This window comes from Hemitrygon akajei, chromosome 26, assembly GCF_048418815.1.
Source record: "Hemitrygon akajei chromosome 26, sHemAka1.3, whole genome shotgun sequence".
Lineage (NCBI taxonomy): Eukaryota > Metazoa > Chordata > Chondrichthyes > Myliobatiformes > Dasyatidae > Hemitrygon > Hemitrygon akajei.
In genome coordinates, this window is record NC_133149.1 from 45,307,533 (window position 1) to 45,325,294 (window position 17,762).

At 43.0% G+C, this 17,762-nt stretch overlaps 1 protein-coding gene across 4 annotated transcripts in view; it reads right to left on the reverse strand.

Annotated features, from left to right (window-relative positions):
- Positions 1 to 17,762, reverse strand: part of LOC140716942 (POU domain class 2-associating factor 2-like) — a 77,825-nt gene that overhangs the window by 31,638 nt on the left and 28,425 nt on the right. For 2 of the 4 annotated variants that reach the window (XM_073030097.1, XM_073030095.1), the window contains exon 2: positions 11,124 to 11,236. The exons of 1 other annotated variant lie outside the window; for it this stretch is intronic. Coding sequence is in view for 1 of the 3 variants with exons in the window: in XM_073030095.1 (XP_072886196.1) it covers positions 11,124 to 11,236 (113 nt within the window). In the remaining 2 variants the exon portion in view is untranslated. Of the gene's footprint in view, positions 1 to 11,123; positions 11,237 to 14,890; positions 14,921 to 17,762 lie in introns of all 4 variants that reach the window. One more of the 4 variants, XM_073030098.1, reaches the window with a different exon arrangement.

A 17,762-nucleotide genomic window follows, 5' to 3' on the forward strand; every position in this document is an offset into this window, starting at 1 on the left:
CCTTCTTCTCATTTCCCATTGTTTTACGCTCTCTGCAACGATGATTGTGTGGCTAGACACAGCTCAAATGGCATCTATAAATTCCCTGATGATACAACTATTGTTGGCAGAATCTCAGATGGTGATGAGGAGGCATATGGGAGTGAGATAGATAAGTTGGCTGAGTGGTGTCACAACAATAACCTGGCACTCAACATCAGTAAGACCAAGGAATTGATTGTGGACTTCAGGGAGGGGAAGGCAAGGGAGCTCAAACCAGTCCTCATTGAGAAATCAGAAGTGAAAGGGGTGAGCAGTTTCAAGTTCCTGTGTGTCAACATCTCTGAGGATCTATCCTGGGCCCAATATATTGATGCAGTTACAAAGAAGGCACGACAGTGGTTACCTCACTATTTTTGTTTTTGCTCTTTTTTGCACTACTTATTAAATTCATATTTATACATAATTCTTATTGTAATTCACAGATTTTTATTATTATGCATTACAATGTACTGCTGCTACAAAACAACAAATTTCACAACATATTAAACCTGATTCTGATTCTTATTCTGAGTCTCTTTGGGTGAATTTTGCTAGTGGAGAAGTGTAGTAGAGTGTTAACTGAGTATGGTGTAGCTGCAATTCCTCTTGCATTCCTGGGTATTGATATTGCAGTATCAAGCCACAGTGCAAGCAGGCAGGGTATTTTCACTGTTGTATCCGTAGAAATTCATTAGAGTATTGATGACAGCATTCAGCCTCAGGGGAAGAGAAAGAGGGAGAGTAAGAGAGAGCAGCAAATTCTAACCATTCACAGATGCTACCTGGCTTACCGAGCATGTCCAACATTTCCGTTTTTATTTCAGATTTCCATCATCTGCAGATTTTTTTAATTTCAATTTTTTTTGTTATAAGTATTGGTTTATTATGTCACATGCACCAATATAAAAATAGCTTGTCTTACATACTGCTTATACAGTTCAAGTCATTACATTTAATGAGCATTCTGCTATATCTCATAAATCAATGACTAAATCCTCCAGGTAGGTGTTATTTATTTACAGTTACAGCACAGTAACAAGCCCAATGAGTCTGCGCCACCCAATTACACCCATGTGACCAATTAACCTACTAACCTGTACGCCTTTGGAATGTGGCAGGAAACCGGAGCACCCGGAAGAAACCCACGTGGTCATGGGGAGAACATACAGATTCCTTACAAACAGCAGCAGAATTTAACCTGGGTTGCTGGCACTGTAATAGCGTTACGCTAACCGCTATGCTATCATGCCACCCGTTTTTAAAATATCTTATATAAGAGAATTACAGGGCTAAAGGACTGCAGCACTTAAGACACAAGCACCAGAGACATTTTATTCAAACGAGAGGACATGATTTGAGAGTTAGGGGGCAAAAGTTTAAGGGAAACACGAGGGGGTATTTCTTTACTCAGAGAGTGATAGCTGTGTGGAATGAGCTTCCTGTAGAAGTAGTAGAGGCCAGTTCAGTTGTGTCATTTAAGGTAAAATTGGATAGGTATATGGACAGAAAAGGAGTGGAGGGTTATGGGCTGAGTGCGGGTAGGTGGGACTAGGTGAGATTAAGAGTTCGGCACGGACTAGGAGGGCCAAGATGGCCTGTTTCCGTGCTGTGATTGTTATATGATTATATGATATAGTGATGGAATTCAGGGATGATCAATTAGGCCGGACTAGGGAAATGGTTTCACTGGCAGTTTAGAGAATTAAAGGAAGTGATTGAAGCATGGACCAAGAAAGTGTTTGAAGTGAAAATCTCTAGAACAAGCTTAACCAATTGTGATGTTATTGGAAAAAGCACAAGAGCCATTGGGAAAATTGGCCTGAGTATTGGATGCCACCAGTCTTACATGCAAAAGAATGAGTGAGATGAGAATTAGCAGCTTGAAATACCTGGGCATTAGTCTATCCTCTATGGGTGACCTGCCTTAAAATCCTGGTTAGACCGCATTTTGAATATTTTGTTCAGTTCTAGTTCTTCATTATAGGAAGAATGTGGCAGCTTTGGAGAGGAGATTTGCCGGGAAGCTGCCAGGATGAGAGAGCATGTTTTTTGAGGAAAGGTTGAACAAGTTAAAGCTTTTCTCTTTGAAGCAAAGGAAGATGAGAGGTGACTTGGTAGAGGTATACAAGATGATAAGAGGTATAGATCAAGTTGATAGCCAGAGATTTTTTCCCAGGATGGAAATGGCTAAGGGGCATAATTTTAAGGTTATTGGAGGGGGAAAGTATAGAGGGGGGAGTCAGAGGTAAGCTTTTTTTACACAGAGAGTTGTGGGTGTGTGGAATGCCCTGCCAGGGGTGGTAGTAGAGGCAGATACATTAGAGGCATTTAGGAAACTCTTAGGCACAGGGATGATAGAAAAATGGATTGCTATGTAGGAGTGAAGGACTAGACTGATCTTGGAGTAGGTTAAAGGTTTGCCACAACATTGTGGGCCGAAGGATCTGTTCTGTGCTATAGTGCCCTGTGTTCTGTTCTAACACAAGAAGTTGCAGAGATTAGTGGACACAGCTGGTCCATCGTAGGCACAGCCCTCCCCACCACAGACAGCATTGACATTGACAAGAAGGCAATCTATCAAGAATTCCCATCATCTGGGCCATTGCTGTAAAAATGAAAAAGCAAACTTCAGATTGCTGCTAGTACTGCAAGGCCACAGTTGCAAAGCAGGTCTACGAAGAGAGGAATACAACTCAACTTAAAGTGTCTATGTTCTTGATCTTGTAGCAAAACAAATAAAAGATTTGCATTTTGATAGCACCTCTCATGTTCTTGTCAATATGCCCCAAAGCACTTTACAGCTGTTCAAGTAATTCCAAAATGTACTCTCTGATGCAATATAAGCAATATAAAAATTAGAACTGCTCAAGTTAAGTTCATCGTCATTCAATCGTACACATGCATACCACTAATGAAACAATGTTCCTCTGGCCCAGGGTGCACAACACAGTACATATAACTCACACATAACACATAAAGTAATATTACAACAAATAAACTAACAAATAATAGAGTGCATTTACAACACAAGTTAAAAAGTAAGCGTATAATGGTACTGGCGCTTCATATGTGATCAGTGTGTGTTTCCTCAAAGTTCTTGCAAAAAGAATTGATGGCCTTGTTTACAGTTATAAATACAATGACAAATTGTTTCATGTTGAATACTACAGCAACTGTCCCTACATGCCAAAATTTCCTCCTTGCTTGCTTGCATCTTTGATGTTTAAGAAACAGGAACCTTTTCCACAACACACACTAAATGCTGGAGGAGCTCAACAGGTCAGGCAGTATCTGTGGAAAAGAAGTTAACATGTTGGGCTGAGATCTTTCATCAGAACATGAAACATTGATCTTGGCCCAAAACATTGATTCTTCATTCCTTTCTATTGATGCTGCCTGACCTGCTGTGTTCCCGTGTGTTACTCTGGATTTCCAGCACCTCCAAAACCTTAGAAATAAGGGTCCTTTAGTGAATGAAATCTGAGCATCACTCATTCTCTGAGGACATATGTACGGTAGGAATTTGCACCTGGAAAATGAGAAGAACATGTAAAAGATATGACATAAAAAGACAAATATTTAGTTTGAAGACCTGTCTTATCAACAGACAGAAAAGAAATGCCTGGGGCAGACAACAAAAGCCAAGCAGCCAAACAGCGATGATGAATGAAAATTAACTATTGACAAATGGCATGGTGCTCAGTTTTACCTGATCAGTCTAATAGGAACAAAACATTCTTTTGGTTCATGAAGTTTATAGTACTGGTAAAAACAGTGCAAATCAGCAGCAGAATAACAGTTTTATATCAAAAGCATGAGGAAATCTGCAGATGCTGGAAATTCAAGCAACACACACAAAATGCTGGTGGAACACAGCAGGCCAGGCAGCATCTATAGGGAGAAGTACAGTCGACGTTTCGGGCCGAGACCCTTCGTCAGGAGTTTTATATCGAGCCTGACGACCCAATGCCAGTAGAAATCTAACTTCTTGAACTCTGAGAAGAGCGAGCTTTCTCTTCCAACTTCATTGGAAAGAAGAAAATGTTGGCCAGTTCCAACCAGAGGGCAATGTACATCCTACCTCCCCAGCACTTACAGGGCATGGTTTAGTGTTATAAACTATCAACTTAACCCCAGCGTATATTAACTTTGAGCAGACATTCTCCCACAGCATACTACTTTAATATTAGTCATAGAATTCTAGGATCATTCACCTCATGAATAGGCCCCTTATCCATATAACCACCAAATTCTATCTACACTTCATCCCGTTTGCTAGTACTTGGTTCATAGCCTTGGTGAATCAAGTGCTCTTCCATTGCCTTCTCAGGCAGAGTATTCCAGATTGCAAGCACTCTGAGTGAAAAAATGCATTATTAGATCCCCTCTAAAACTCTTACTCCAAGCCTTAATCCCATGTCCTCCAGTCTGCCATAGGGAAATGCTTTGTACTATCTACCCCACCCCCCCCCCCCCCGATCGGGGTCACGTGAAGCCATGGAGCAGCTGGTAGATATCACAAGTCCTGGCTATGCGTCCACTGATGCCAGGCAGACAAGCTCTGAAGAATGTTGATAATGGCTGGGGTCACCCATCTTGTAAAGACACTGCCCAGAAAAAGGCAATGGCAAACCAGTTATGTAGAAAAATTTGCCAAGTACAATCATGGTCATGGAAAGTCCATGATCGCTCACATCATACGACATAGCACATGATGATGATGAAGGTGGAACGCAGCAGGCCAGGCAGCATCTATAGGAAGAAGTACAGTTGACATTTCGGGCCGAGACCCTTCGTCAGGACAACATTTTGTGTGTGTTGTCTGAATTTCCAGCATCTGCAGATTTCCTCGTGTTTGCGTAATGATGATGATGACTGATCTGTATGAAGACAGACAGACAGACAGACATACCTTATTGATCCCGAGGGAAAATGGGTTTTGTTAACATGCAAAGAATATGCAAGATAAGCTTTTCACTACATCTCAGTTCATGTGACAATAACAACCAATTCCAATTCTAGTATCAATCTTCACAGGAATTACCAAGAAGTGATCACCCCAGAGATGTACAGAACTGTGAAACTTGTGCACCCTGGGAAGAAAAGACTGGGAAAAGGAAGGATTTAATTCTACACCTCCCTACACAACTTGTAGTTATATGGTATTTTTAATGAAGTCAAAACTCGGGGGACTTAACAGGAGTATTATAAGGAGATATTAGGGGAGGTAAACCAAAGTTTGGTTGAAGAAATTAGGTTTCAAGCAAACAAGATGACAACACATACAGACTGCTGTAGGAATTCACTGGTCAGGCAGCACATATAGAAAGGAATAAAGAGTCAATGCTTCAGGCCAAGATCCATCATCTGGACTGGAAAGGAAGGGGGAAGAAGCCAGAATAAGAAGGTGGGGGAGGGGAAGCAGGGCAAGTTGGCAGGTGGTAGGTGAAACCAGGTGAGGCAAAAGTTAGGTGGGTGGCAGAGAGGGGATGAAGTGGGAAGCTGAGAAGTGAAAGATGCAAAAAGGAAAGAACTGAAGAAGGAAGATTCTGATAAGAGAGAAGAGTGAACCATGGGAAAAAGAGAAGGAGGAGGGGTAACAGAGTGAGGTGATAGGCAGATAATGAAAAGAAGTAAGAGGGATCAGAAACATAGAAACATAGAAAATAGATGCAGGAGTAGGCCATTCGGCCCTTTGAGCCTGCACCGCCACTCAGTATGATCATGGCTGATCATCCAACTCAGAACCCTGTACCTGCTTTCTCTCCATACCCCCTGATCCCTTTAGCCACAAGGGTCATATCTAACTTCCTCTTAAATATAGCCAATGAACCGGCCTCAACTGTTTCCTGTGGCAGAGAATTCCACAGATTCACCACTCTCTGTGTGAAGAAGTTTTTCCTCATCTCGGTCCTAAAAGGCTTCCCCTTTATCCTGAAACTGTGACCCCTCATTCTGGACTTCCCCAACATCGGAAACAATCTTCCTGCATCTAGCCTGTCCAATCCCTTTAGAATTTTATACACAATTTTATACTCAGAAGGAACATGAAGAAGAGGGAAGGGGGTGGAGAAAATATTACTGGAAGGAGGAATCGATGTTTATGCTATCAGGTTGGAGGCTACCTAGATGGAATATAAGGTGTCACTCCTCCAACTTGGTGACTTGATTTATGAAGAAAAGGATGGCTACTAGGGTAGATGTGATATGCAAACAAAAAGCTATGTCTTTGAATCAACACAGGAATATGAAGTCTGCAATTTTTATATGTTTATTAAAATGACAGTAAACCAACAAGTCATTTGGGGATAACAAATCATTTTTGTTTTACATAAATGATAAAAAAAAAATCATTTATATAGCACCTTTAACACAACAAAATAATTTCCTTAAGAAACTACACTCAATGGCCATTTTATTAGGTACACCTGTACACCTGCTCATTAATGCAAATATCTAATCAGCCAATCATGTGACAGCAACTCAATGCATAAAAGCATGCAGCCATGGTCAAGAGGTTCAGTTGTTGTTCAGACCAAACATCCGAATGGGGAAGCAATGTGATCTAAGTGACTTTGACTGTGGAATGATTGTTGGTGCCAGACGGGGTGGTTTGAGTATCGCAGAAACTGCTGATATCCTGGGATTTTCACACACAACAGTCTCTAGAGTTTACAGAAAATGGTGTGAAAATCAAAAAACATCCAGTGACCGGTAGTTCTGTGTGCAAAAACACCTTGTTAATGAGAGAGGTCAGAGGAGAATGGCCAGACTGATTCAAGCTGACAAGAAGGCGACAGTATGGGGTAATGCAATGGGTGACAGTTGACACAAATGATTTATAATAGAAGCTGTTCTACGTGATTCACAAACACTGTCATTGAGTTGTGTTCACCTTAAGAGACAGTGTCTGGTGCAATGACGTCAGCCTAAGGCCACAGCTTTTGGTCTGTTGGTAATGGAAGTAAAGGGCTGTGGCTTTTGTTAAGCACATAAAATGACTCTTGCATATTTTATTCACAAAATCCTACATCGATGACCCTGACGTTCTCTGATGTCTCCGGAGTTACTCAACAATTTGTCGACCAATGCAGTTGCTTTGAAACAGTCAGAGTTTTGGAAACAGCATGATACCGCGTAGTTTGCGCAGGTGTAAGCCCAGTTTGCGCTGCGAGAAATCACCGTGGACAATACCAAATTTTACTATGTTGTAGCATCACTGCAACCAGAGTGGTGAATCTACTAGAAGACCCACCTGTACATGATAAATATGTAACTCTGAAAACTCAACTATCACAGATTTTTGGACTATCTGAGTCTGAGTGCGCCAAACTGGCCTGGGTGATATTAGACCTTCAGACCACATGCTGTCTCTCCTGAGCAATCACTATCCTTGTTTTATTTTTAAAGAAATGCCAGCTTGTGGACACAAAGGATTTTGGTTGTTATGCTGTGCCCACAGTAACTCTGTCTGAAATCACTCACCTGCTGGGTGAATTCCCAAACATCACCAAGCCCCTAGTCACAAAGCACGGGGTTGGGCACCACAGTTCCGCAACTACAGGTACAGGAGCCTCAAGACTCCCACCACCAGATTCAGGAACAGTTACCAACCCTCAACCATCGGACTCTTCAACCTGTGGGGAAACTTCACTTGCCCTACCACTGAAATGTTCCCACAGTCGATGGACTCACTTTCAAGAACTCTTCATCTCATATTCTTGACATTTACTGCATATTTATTTATTATTATTATTTCTTTCTTTTTTATTTGCACAATTTGTTGTCTTTTGTACACTGGTTGAATGCCCAAGTTGGTGGAGACTTTCATTGATTCTATTATAGTTACTATTCCATAGATCTATTGAGTATGCACGCAAGAAAGTGAATCTCAGGGTTGTATATGGTGACATATATGTACGTTGATATTAAATTTACTTTGAACTTTCAACATTAGTGTAAGATGACTGCTTTTGATTTAGTAGTAATGGAAGTAAAGGGCTGCAGGTTTTGTTTAGCGCACAAAATGACTCACTTGTTTTATTTACAAAATCCTACAACAGTGACTCAAGTAACCAAGCATTACAACAGTGGTGTGCAAAAGATCATCTCTGAATGCACAACATATTGATCTTTGGTTCTGTTATTGCATTTTGAAAAGTCATAAATGTTTGTAGATGAATTATTTTAATCTGGCAAAGCAGCTGTATAGTCTCAATTGAGTGAGATCCTATGGCAAGGAAGCCCAAAGCAAGAAGACAAACATAGTGCACATACACACACACACACTGTTCCAACTCTCATGACCTTAAATCTGACATTGACAGTCCTGACAAAGGATCTCAGCCCAAAACATCAACTGTTAATTCCCCTCCATAGATGCTGCCTGACTTGCTGAGTTTCTCCAGCATTTTGTGTGTGTTTGTCTGGGTTTCCAGCAACTGCAGAATGTCTTGCATTTATAGACTTTAAAACTTTCCTCCTTTCAAAGTAAATCTGCTTCCCACCCTTTCTAAGGCCAACCACGTCATTTGATTGCTGTAAACAGTCTGAGGCCTCGGGTCACAATGGAAGTGAAGTCTTTGTCTTCTGTTCCTTCAAATAAATGATGTGGTTGAAGGAATACATTACCACAATCCTGCTGTACCCTAGGGAATAGCAGCTCCTTTAGTTGGAAGCCATTCACCTGTGCCAACAACTGACAGCAGTTCCTTGCACATAAATACATTGTTGGCAAGTGACCCCAAGGTACAATTTACTTGGGGCAATATTCTGACCTTCTTGCCAGTATAACCAGCAGGGAGTTTGCATATCAGTCCCAGTATCTAGATCTGGTGAACTAGCCTTTGGGAGGGGACAACCAAATTTCACAGAGAAATTTGAATGTCATTTGCGAGAAGTTGTTCTTCCTGGTATTGGGACTGCATGCTTCACCGGCTTACTGTGACAAATATGAAAATTAATTCATCAAAAGCCTGATCTCAGTTGGTAGAAGATGAAGAAAGATAAAACCAAACATATAAATATTCAGATGATGAGACATTTTTGTAAGAAACCTCTGCCTCAAATTACCTCACCTCTTTGGCGTCACCCCCACTTATAGCCCAGCCTAAAGAAAATAATTATTCATGCTTTCCATTCCAATGATGTTATTAATTTATCAATTTGAAATTGAACAATCATTTACCAGAAACTTTATTTTAGTTCATATTTAATCATAATATTAAAGACTTTAGCACATATTTGATAATGTCCTGTGATTAGGCTAGTGCTAAATCGGCAGGTTGCTGGGCAACGTGGCTCACTGGGGCCAGAAGGGCCTGTTCTGTGTTGTACCTCCAAATAATTTTTTTTTAAATGGCTTGATGTGCATTTCCCCCAAGGGATTATTTGTAAAATAGTTTAAAGTCATCCTTTCGCTTTTTACTTATAGATATATTACCATTTAAACTTCAGCAGATTTTTACTTTGGGGCACAGTAGATGGGGAAGCATGCAGAAAATAGTTGATCCAAAATCGATCACCTTAATAACTGATGGAATCTCAGTAGGCACATGAGAGATAATAATGTACAGGGTTACAGGGAGAGACAGCGGAAGGATAGAGCTGAAACAATCCCTTCACTCGGCATTGGCATGGATTCAATGGGCTGAATGATCACCTTCTTTCAGTGAGCAATTTTGGGCCCTTATCTAAGAAAAGATGTGCTGGCATTGGAGAGTGTTCAAAGGAGGTTCACAAGGATGTTTCTGGCAATGAAAAGGCTAATGCATGAGGTGTGTTTGATGGCTCTGGGCCTGTACTCGCTGGAGTTTAGAAAAATGACGGGGGGGGGGGGGGGATCTCATTGAAACCTACTGAATATTGAAAAACCTGGATGGCGTGGATGTTTTCTATAGGGCTGAGTCTAAGACCAGAGGGCACAGCCTCAGAATAGAGAGGCGTACCTTTAGAACGGAGATGAGGAGGAATTTCTTCAGCAAGAGAGTGGTGAATCTGTGGAATTATTTGCCACAGGTGGCTGTGGAAGCCAAATCATGGGGTATATTTAAAGTGGAAGTTGATAAGTTCTTGATTAATTAGGGCATCAAAAGTTACAGAAAGATGGCAGGAGAGTGCGGTTGAGATAGATAATAAATCAGCCATGATAGAATAGCAGAACAGACTCGATGGGCTGAATGCCCTAATTCTGCTCCTATGTCTTATGGTCTTATTGTCTTTCCAGAACATTCAATGATTCTACGAGTGACTTAACTGCTCACATGGAAGACAGCTAGCTCCTGGAAATAGCTGATAAGTTAAAAGTTATACCTGATGACGTGATTTCAAATTCAACTCCACAGAAATGAAATAAAGTGAATAAATCCAAGTTCAAAAATAAATTAGCCAAGACAATGTTATTAATTCTTTTGTACTTCTAGTTTTAACATCTAGATCTACCTAAATCTGAAATTAAAATGAAAGATTCAGGAGCATACAGAAGATTTACAGAAGCTTTTTTCCTTGTTCACAGATACTAGAGATTCTGCAAATGCTGGAAATAGGTAGATATTTTATTGATCCCAATGGAAATGACAGTTTTACAGTAGCATTACACGTGCACGGATATATGAATATTAGAAGAGAAGTAAGAAAAAATAAAAAAATAAGTTAACTCAGTCTAACAGGAGGGGTCATCACTGCCCCAGCTATGAGTTGACTCATTATAGAGCCTAATGGCTGAGGGTAAGAATGACCTCATATACCGCTCTTTGGAGCAGTGCAGTTGTAGTAGTCTGTTACTGAAAGTGCTCCTCTGTTCAGCCAAGGTGGCATGCAGAGCATGAAAGACATTGTCCAGAGTTGTCCAGAAATCCAGGGCAATACACACAAAATACTGGAGCAACTCAGCAGGTCAGATAACACTTATGGAGGGGAATAAACAGTTAATATTTCAGACTAAGACCTTTCATCAGGACCTGAAACTTCGACTGTTAATTCCTTTCTGTAGATGCTGCCTGAACTGCTGAGCTCCTCCAGCATTTTGTATGCGATCCTTGTTCACAGTTTAGCCCAAACACGATTGTAAAAAAGGATCTAAGAACATCCATTCATATACTTACATTATATTTGAAGGGCACATTACTCTGTCGTGACCGTTTCTCTGCCAGCAGATCTTTAACTGTGTGCTTGACACGGACTCCCTGATAAACACGTTTTGAATGTTCTGATGGAACTGTTAAAAATATATAAAAATGAAATATAAAGAGAAAACCTGATTGTGAACCCTTTCCTTCACGTATCCTGTATCCTGCTCTGAATGCAAAGGCTGTGACCAGCTTCAAGCATATAAACATTAACAGAGATGTACGCAAATGCAATGCACACATACAAATATAGGAGCAAATACTTTGGTAAAGGAAAATATTGTTGTGGTGATCAGCTAAGCTCAAACTAAATGTATTCTTCTTATCAGGCAAGGATCATGGAAGACTAATCAGGAATGGGAACATTGGACAGTAATTCCCTTCCTAACCAAACAGATTGAAGACAGCTGTAAGCAATACAGAGACACCTCAGCTCAGGACAGGTGCAGAAATTTACATGTTAGCTGTACTTTCTATATACCTTTTATAGTCACCTGTTTGTGGATGGAGAGCAAGTGGGGTGGGTTGTTGGTTTCAACACCTTGATCAAAATGATTTAAAGGCACAGAGCTGTAGTGCACAGAAAAAAAGCCCTTCTTCTGCCCATACTGACAAAGATATACACTGAGTGTATGTTCATGGTCTTCTGCTGCTGTAGCCCATCCACTTCAAGGTTCAATGTGTTGTGCATTCAGAGATGCCTTTCTCCACACCACTGTTGTACCGTGTGGTTATTTGAGTTACTGTCACCTTCCTGTCAGCTTGAACCAGTCTGGCCATTCTCCTCTGACCTCTCTCATTAACAAGGTGTTTTCACCCACAGAACTGTCACTCACTGGGTGTTTTTTGTATTTTTTGCACTATTCTCTATGAACACTAGAGACTGCTGTGTGTGAAAATCCCAGGAGATCAGCAGTTTCTGAGATACTCAAACCACCCTGTCTGGCACCAACAACCATTCCACAGTCAAAGTCACTTAGGTCACGTTTCTTCCTCATTCTGATGTTTGGTCTGAACAACAACTGAACCTCTTGACCATGTCTGCATGCTGTTATGCATTGAGTTGCTGCCACATGATTGGCTGATGAGATATCTGCGTTAACAAGGTGTACCTGGTTACCTTATAAAGTGGCCACTGAGTGCAGTTTCAAGCTAATCCCATTTGGCAGTACTTGGCCCATACCCCTCTAAACTCTGTCATCCATGAACCTGTCCATATATTTGTTTCCCATCTTTCATTAGTACCAAGGAAAGGAGCCTCAGCATGCTGGATTGTATATGATTAGGCCCACTGCCCACAGTAGTCACCCTAAACTCTATCTCAGCCTCACTGACTGCCCTGGAATCAAAGGGCTGGTAGAGCTATCCCTTGAGTGTTTTCTGTGAGGTGTGATGCCAGCAGGCCTTGCAGGTTGGACACTGCGGCCCTATCTCAGGAACATCTCACAGCTCTTTATCACAAAAGTCCCTTCTGAGTGTCTGATCCAGATCTGAGTGTCAGATCTGAACCAGAATGGTGAGACTTCCAAGCTATCCCTCAAAGGCAAAGTCAATTCACAAACCTTTCAAAACACAGTCTGTATTGGATACCCCAGAAACCTTTAAAACAGTGAAAAGTTAATTTTCATTAGCCCGAACATTGATTCATTAACTAAGTTCACTCTCTTTACACAGAGAGTGGTGAGTGTGTGGAATGGGCTGCCGGCAACAGTGGTGGAGGCGGATACAATAGGGTCTTTTCAGAGACTCCTGGATGGCTACATGGAGCTTAGAAAAATAGAGGGCTATAGGTAAAGCCTCGGTAGTTCTAAGGTAGGGACATGTTCAGCACAACTTTGTGGGCCGAAGGGCCTATATTGTGCTGTAGGTTTTCTATGTTTCTAACTTGGCATGAATATCGATTTCACAGACTTTTGGTAATTTCTCCCCTCTTCCCTCCTTCTCTCTTTTTCCATTCCTCATTCTGGCTCCCCTCTCTTCTCCTCACCTGCCCATTACCTCCCTCTGGTGCCCCTCCTCCTTCCCTTTCTCCCATCGTCCACTGTCCTCTCCTATTAGATTCCTTCTTCTTCAGTCCCTTACCTCTTCCACCTATTCCCTCCTTAGCCAGCCAGTGATGTAGTGGCACCAGCACCGGCTTCGAAGCCAATGGTTCGAATCCAGCTGGCTCCTTGCACACTTTCCATCCGGTGCATAGCAGCGAGATAGATCGGCTCGTTGGATAGCATCTCAACAACAAACTTGCATTGAACATTATCAAGAGCAAGGAACTCATGGTGGACTTTAGGAAGGGGAAATCAGGAGAGCATGCACCACTCCTCACGGAATGATCAGCAATTGAAAGGTCAGGCTTCTGGGAATCAACATCTCGGAGGGTCTCTCCTCAGTCACAAAGAAGCCACACTAGTGGCTCTACATCACTGGGAGTTTGAAGAGATTTGGTATGTCACCTAAAACCCTTACAAATGTTTATAGGTGTGTGGTGAAGAGCATCCTGACTGGTTACATCACCACCTGCTACGGAGACTCCAATGCAAGAAGCTGCAGAAGGTGGTAGACTCGGCCAGTTCCATCTTGGTAACAATCCGTCCCACCTTCAAGTACATTTTCAAGAGATGCTGCTTCAAGAAGGCCACATCCATAACTAAGGACCCTCACCAACTGGGACATGCCCCTTTCTCATTATTACCAGGAGATACAGAGCCTAAAGACCCACACTCAATGATTCTCCTCTGCATTCAGATTTCTAAATGGTTCATGAACCGACGAACATCAACTCTACACGGTTTATTTATCATTATCATTTAGAGAATTTTATATCTTTGCGCCATGCTGCAGCTGAAAAACAGCAAATTTCACGTATTGTTTCAGTAATAATAAACTTGATTCTGAGTTGCTCCACGTGCCCCTCGGCACAAACTCCTGCGCCCTGGAATGTGCCAGCTGGCAACATTCATTTACTGACGTGCCTTTGCCCAAATCAATTTGCGCTAAAGATCTCCAGCAGAAGTCGATGTTTGTTTCGGGTTGCATCCCTGCATTCTCTGTTACACATTTCCTCATGGCAGACCTCTAAAGCACAGTAAATATAAAGTGTTTACTACTGGATCCAAGCCGCAGAAAAAACAGCACCCAGTTTGGCTGCAACCCATACTGTTTGAAAACACCTTTACATGCAATCAATGTCATGATGTACAGTAATTTACACTTTGCTGTGATGTTTTCAAGTCATTATTAGAACCATCAATAATAAAAAATTATATATTTAACATCTAAGCAAATTCAATAAGCATAGTGACATGGGCCATTAATAATTTGTATTAATTGATGTCTTTTCAACCGTCTGGCTAGTGCTTTGAAATTTCTTCTACATATCTGTTTCTGTTTATATTTCAGATTTCCTGAACTTGTGGCTTTCTATCTCTGCCAGAGAAAGAAAGGCAGTCTCATTGTTTATTGTGCTAATAAGAAGGCTATGCCTTCAGCTGTAGAACAGGTTTAAACTACCGGTATCAACATATGATAAAACTCCAGGACTCAGAGCCAATAACAGATTACACTTTGAGCAGACAGAGAATGCAAAGTATTTCTCCTGACCATTATTACTTCTACAATATCGTTTTAGAGCCACAATAATATCAAAATACAGAAATAGGGAATTGAAAAATGTCCTTGTCAATTGTAACAACGAACAGTACAGCACACAATGTCAAATTAAACTAATGCCTGTTAATAAACCATACCTTTTCTTGACCTGAGTATTCATGTGCAATCTAAAAGAAAAATAAATAAAATTTTCATATCTTCTTCCACAACCAACCCCGACACCAACAACCTTCTGCATAAAAAATTAACTTCCTTCGCATATTCAGTACAGCTGGAAAGTTTCAATATTCGAGATTATATTGTCGTTCTGCAGGACTCGAGGGGACATGATTGTTCCTTTGGATACAATGCAACAGAAAGCATAAAAGGAGCGCATAATCCACAACAAATACACATACAGAATCAATCCCATGAAACACAATGTACAAATAACTGTGCAATATGTTTGTATAGACAAGAAAATTGGCTCATGCACAGCAAAAACATTTTATGCACATAAAGTAACGCCAGATGTCAGAGAATCTGCAAAAACAGGTAATCTGATAGGAAATGATGAATTGACAAAATCTCCCAGTAGAAGCCAGACATTTGGAAAGAAAATACGATTATATAGGTGTGAGATGTGGAGTGTCACTGTGAAGTGACAGTGAATGGGGGATGGAGGGGGTGTGAGGGACTGTGGAGAGGAGTGTGTCAGTGTAGGGATGAGGTGTGGAGTGTCAGTGTGAAGTGACAGTGAATGGGGATGGAGGGGGTGATGAGGGACTGTGGAGAGGAGTGTGTCAGTGTAGGGATGAGATGTGGAGTGTCACTGTGAAGTGACAGTGAATGGGGAATCAAGGGGGTGATGAGGGACTGTGGAGAGGAGTGTGTCAGTGTAGGGATGAGGTGTGGAGTGTCAGTGTGAAGTGACAGTGAATGGGGGATGAAGGGGGTGGTGAGGGACTGTGGAGAGGAGTGTGTTAGTGTAGGGATGAGGTGTGGACTGTCAGTGTGAAGTGACAGTGAATGGGGATGGAGGGGGTGGTGAGGGACTGTGGAGAGGAGTGTGTCAGTGTAGGGATGACGTGTGGAGTGTCAGTGTGAAGTGACAGTGAATGGGGAGGATGGAGGGGGTGGTGAGGGACTGTGGAGTGGTGTGTGTCAGTGTAGGTGTGAGGTGTGGAGTGTCAGTGTGGAGTGACAGTGAATGGGGAAGATGGAGGGGGTGGTGAGGGACTGTGGAGAGTTGTGTGTCAGTGTAGGTGTGAGGTGTGGAGTGTCACTGTGGAGTGACAGTGAATGGGGGATGAAGGGGGTGTGAGGGACTGTGGAGAGGAGTGTGTCAGTGTAGGAATGAGGTGTAGAGTGACAGTGAATGGAGGATGAAGGGGATGGTGTGGGACTGTGGGGAGGAGTGTGTCGGTGTAGGGATGAGATGTGGAGTGTCAGTATGAAGTGACAGTGAATGGGGATGGAGGGGGTGTGAGGGACTGTGGAGAGGAGTGTGTCAGTGTAGGGATGAGGTGTGGAGTGTCAGTGTGAAGTGAGTGAATGGGGGATGAAGGGGGTGTGAGGGACTGTGGAGAGGAGTGTGTCAGTGTAGGGATGAGGTGTGGTGTGTCAGTGTGGAGTGACAGTGAATGGGGGATGGAGGGGGTGGTGAGGGACTGTGGAGAGGAGTGTGTCAGTGTAGGGATGAGGTGTGGAGTGACAGTGAATGGGGATGAAGGGGTGGTGAGGGATTGTGGAGTGGAGTGTGTCAGTGTAGGGATGAGGTGTGGATGAGGGACTGTGGAGAGGAGTGTGTCAGTATACGGATGAGGTGTGGAGTGTCAGTGTGAAGTGACAGTGAATGGGGGATGGAGGGGGTGGTGAGGGACTGTGGAGAGGAGTGTGTCAGTGTAGGGATGAGGTGTGGAGTGTCAGTGTGGAGTGACAGTGAATGGGGGATGGAGGGGGTGGTGAGGGACTGTGGAAAGGAGTGTGTCAGTGTAGGGATGAGGTGTGGAGTGTCAGTGTGAAGTGACAGTGAATGGGGGATGGAGGGGGTGGTGAGGGACTGTGGAAAGGAGTGTGTCAGTGTAGGGATGAGGTGTGGAGTGTCAGTGTGAAGTGACAGTAAATGGGGGATGGAGAGGGTGGTGAGGGACTGTGGAGAGGAGTGTGTCAGTGTAGGAATGAGGTGTGGAGTGTCAGTGTGGAGTGACAGTGAATGGGGGATGGAGAGATGATGAGGGACTGTGGAGAGGAGTGTGTCAGTGTAGGGATGAGGTGTGGAGTGTCAGTGTGGAGTGACAGTGAATGGGGGATGGAGGTTGTGTGAGGGACTGTGGAGAGGAGTGTCAGTGTAGGGATGAGGTGTGGAGTGTCAGTGTGGAGAGACAGTGAATGGGGGATGGAGAGGGTGTGAGGGACTGTGGAGAGGAGTGTGTCAGTGTAGGGATCAGGTGTGAAGTGACAGTGAATGGGGGATTGAGGGGGTGATGAGGGACTGTGGAGAGGAGTGTGTCAGTGTAGGGATGAGGTGTGGTGTGTCAGTGTGAAGTGACTGAATGGTGGATGGAGGGGTGGTGAGGGACTGTGGAGAGGAATGTGTCAGTGTAGGGATGACGTGTGGAGTGTCAGTGTGAAGTGACAGTGAATGGGGAGGATGGAGGGGGTGGTGAGGGACTGTGGAGTGGTGTGTGTCAGTGTAGGTGTGAGGTGTGGAGTGTCAGTGTGGAGTGACAGTGAATGGGGAAGATGGAGGGGGTGGTGAGGGACTGTGGAGAGTTGTGTGTCAGTGTAGGAATGAGGTGTAGAGTGACAGTGAATGGAGGATGAAGGGGATGGTGTGGGACTGTGGGGAGGAGTTTGTCGGTGTAGGGATGAGATGTGGAGTGTCAGTATGAAGTGACAGTGAATGGGGGATGGAGGGGGTGTGAGGGACTGTGGAGAGGAGTGTGTCAGTGTAGGGATGAGGTGTGGAGTGTCAGTGTGGAGTGACAGTGAATGGGGGATGGAGGGGGAGTGTAGGACTGTGGAGAG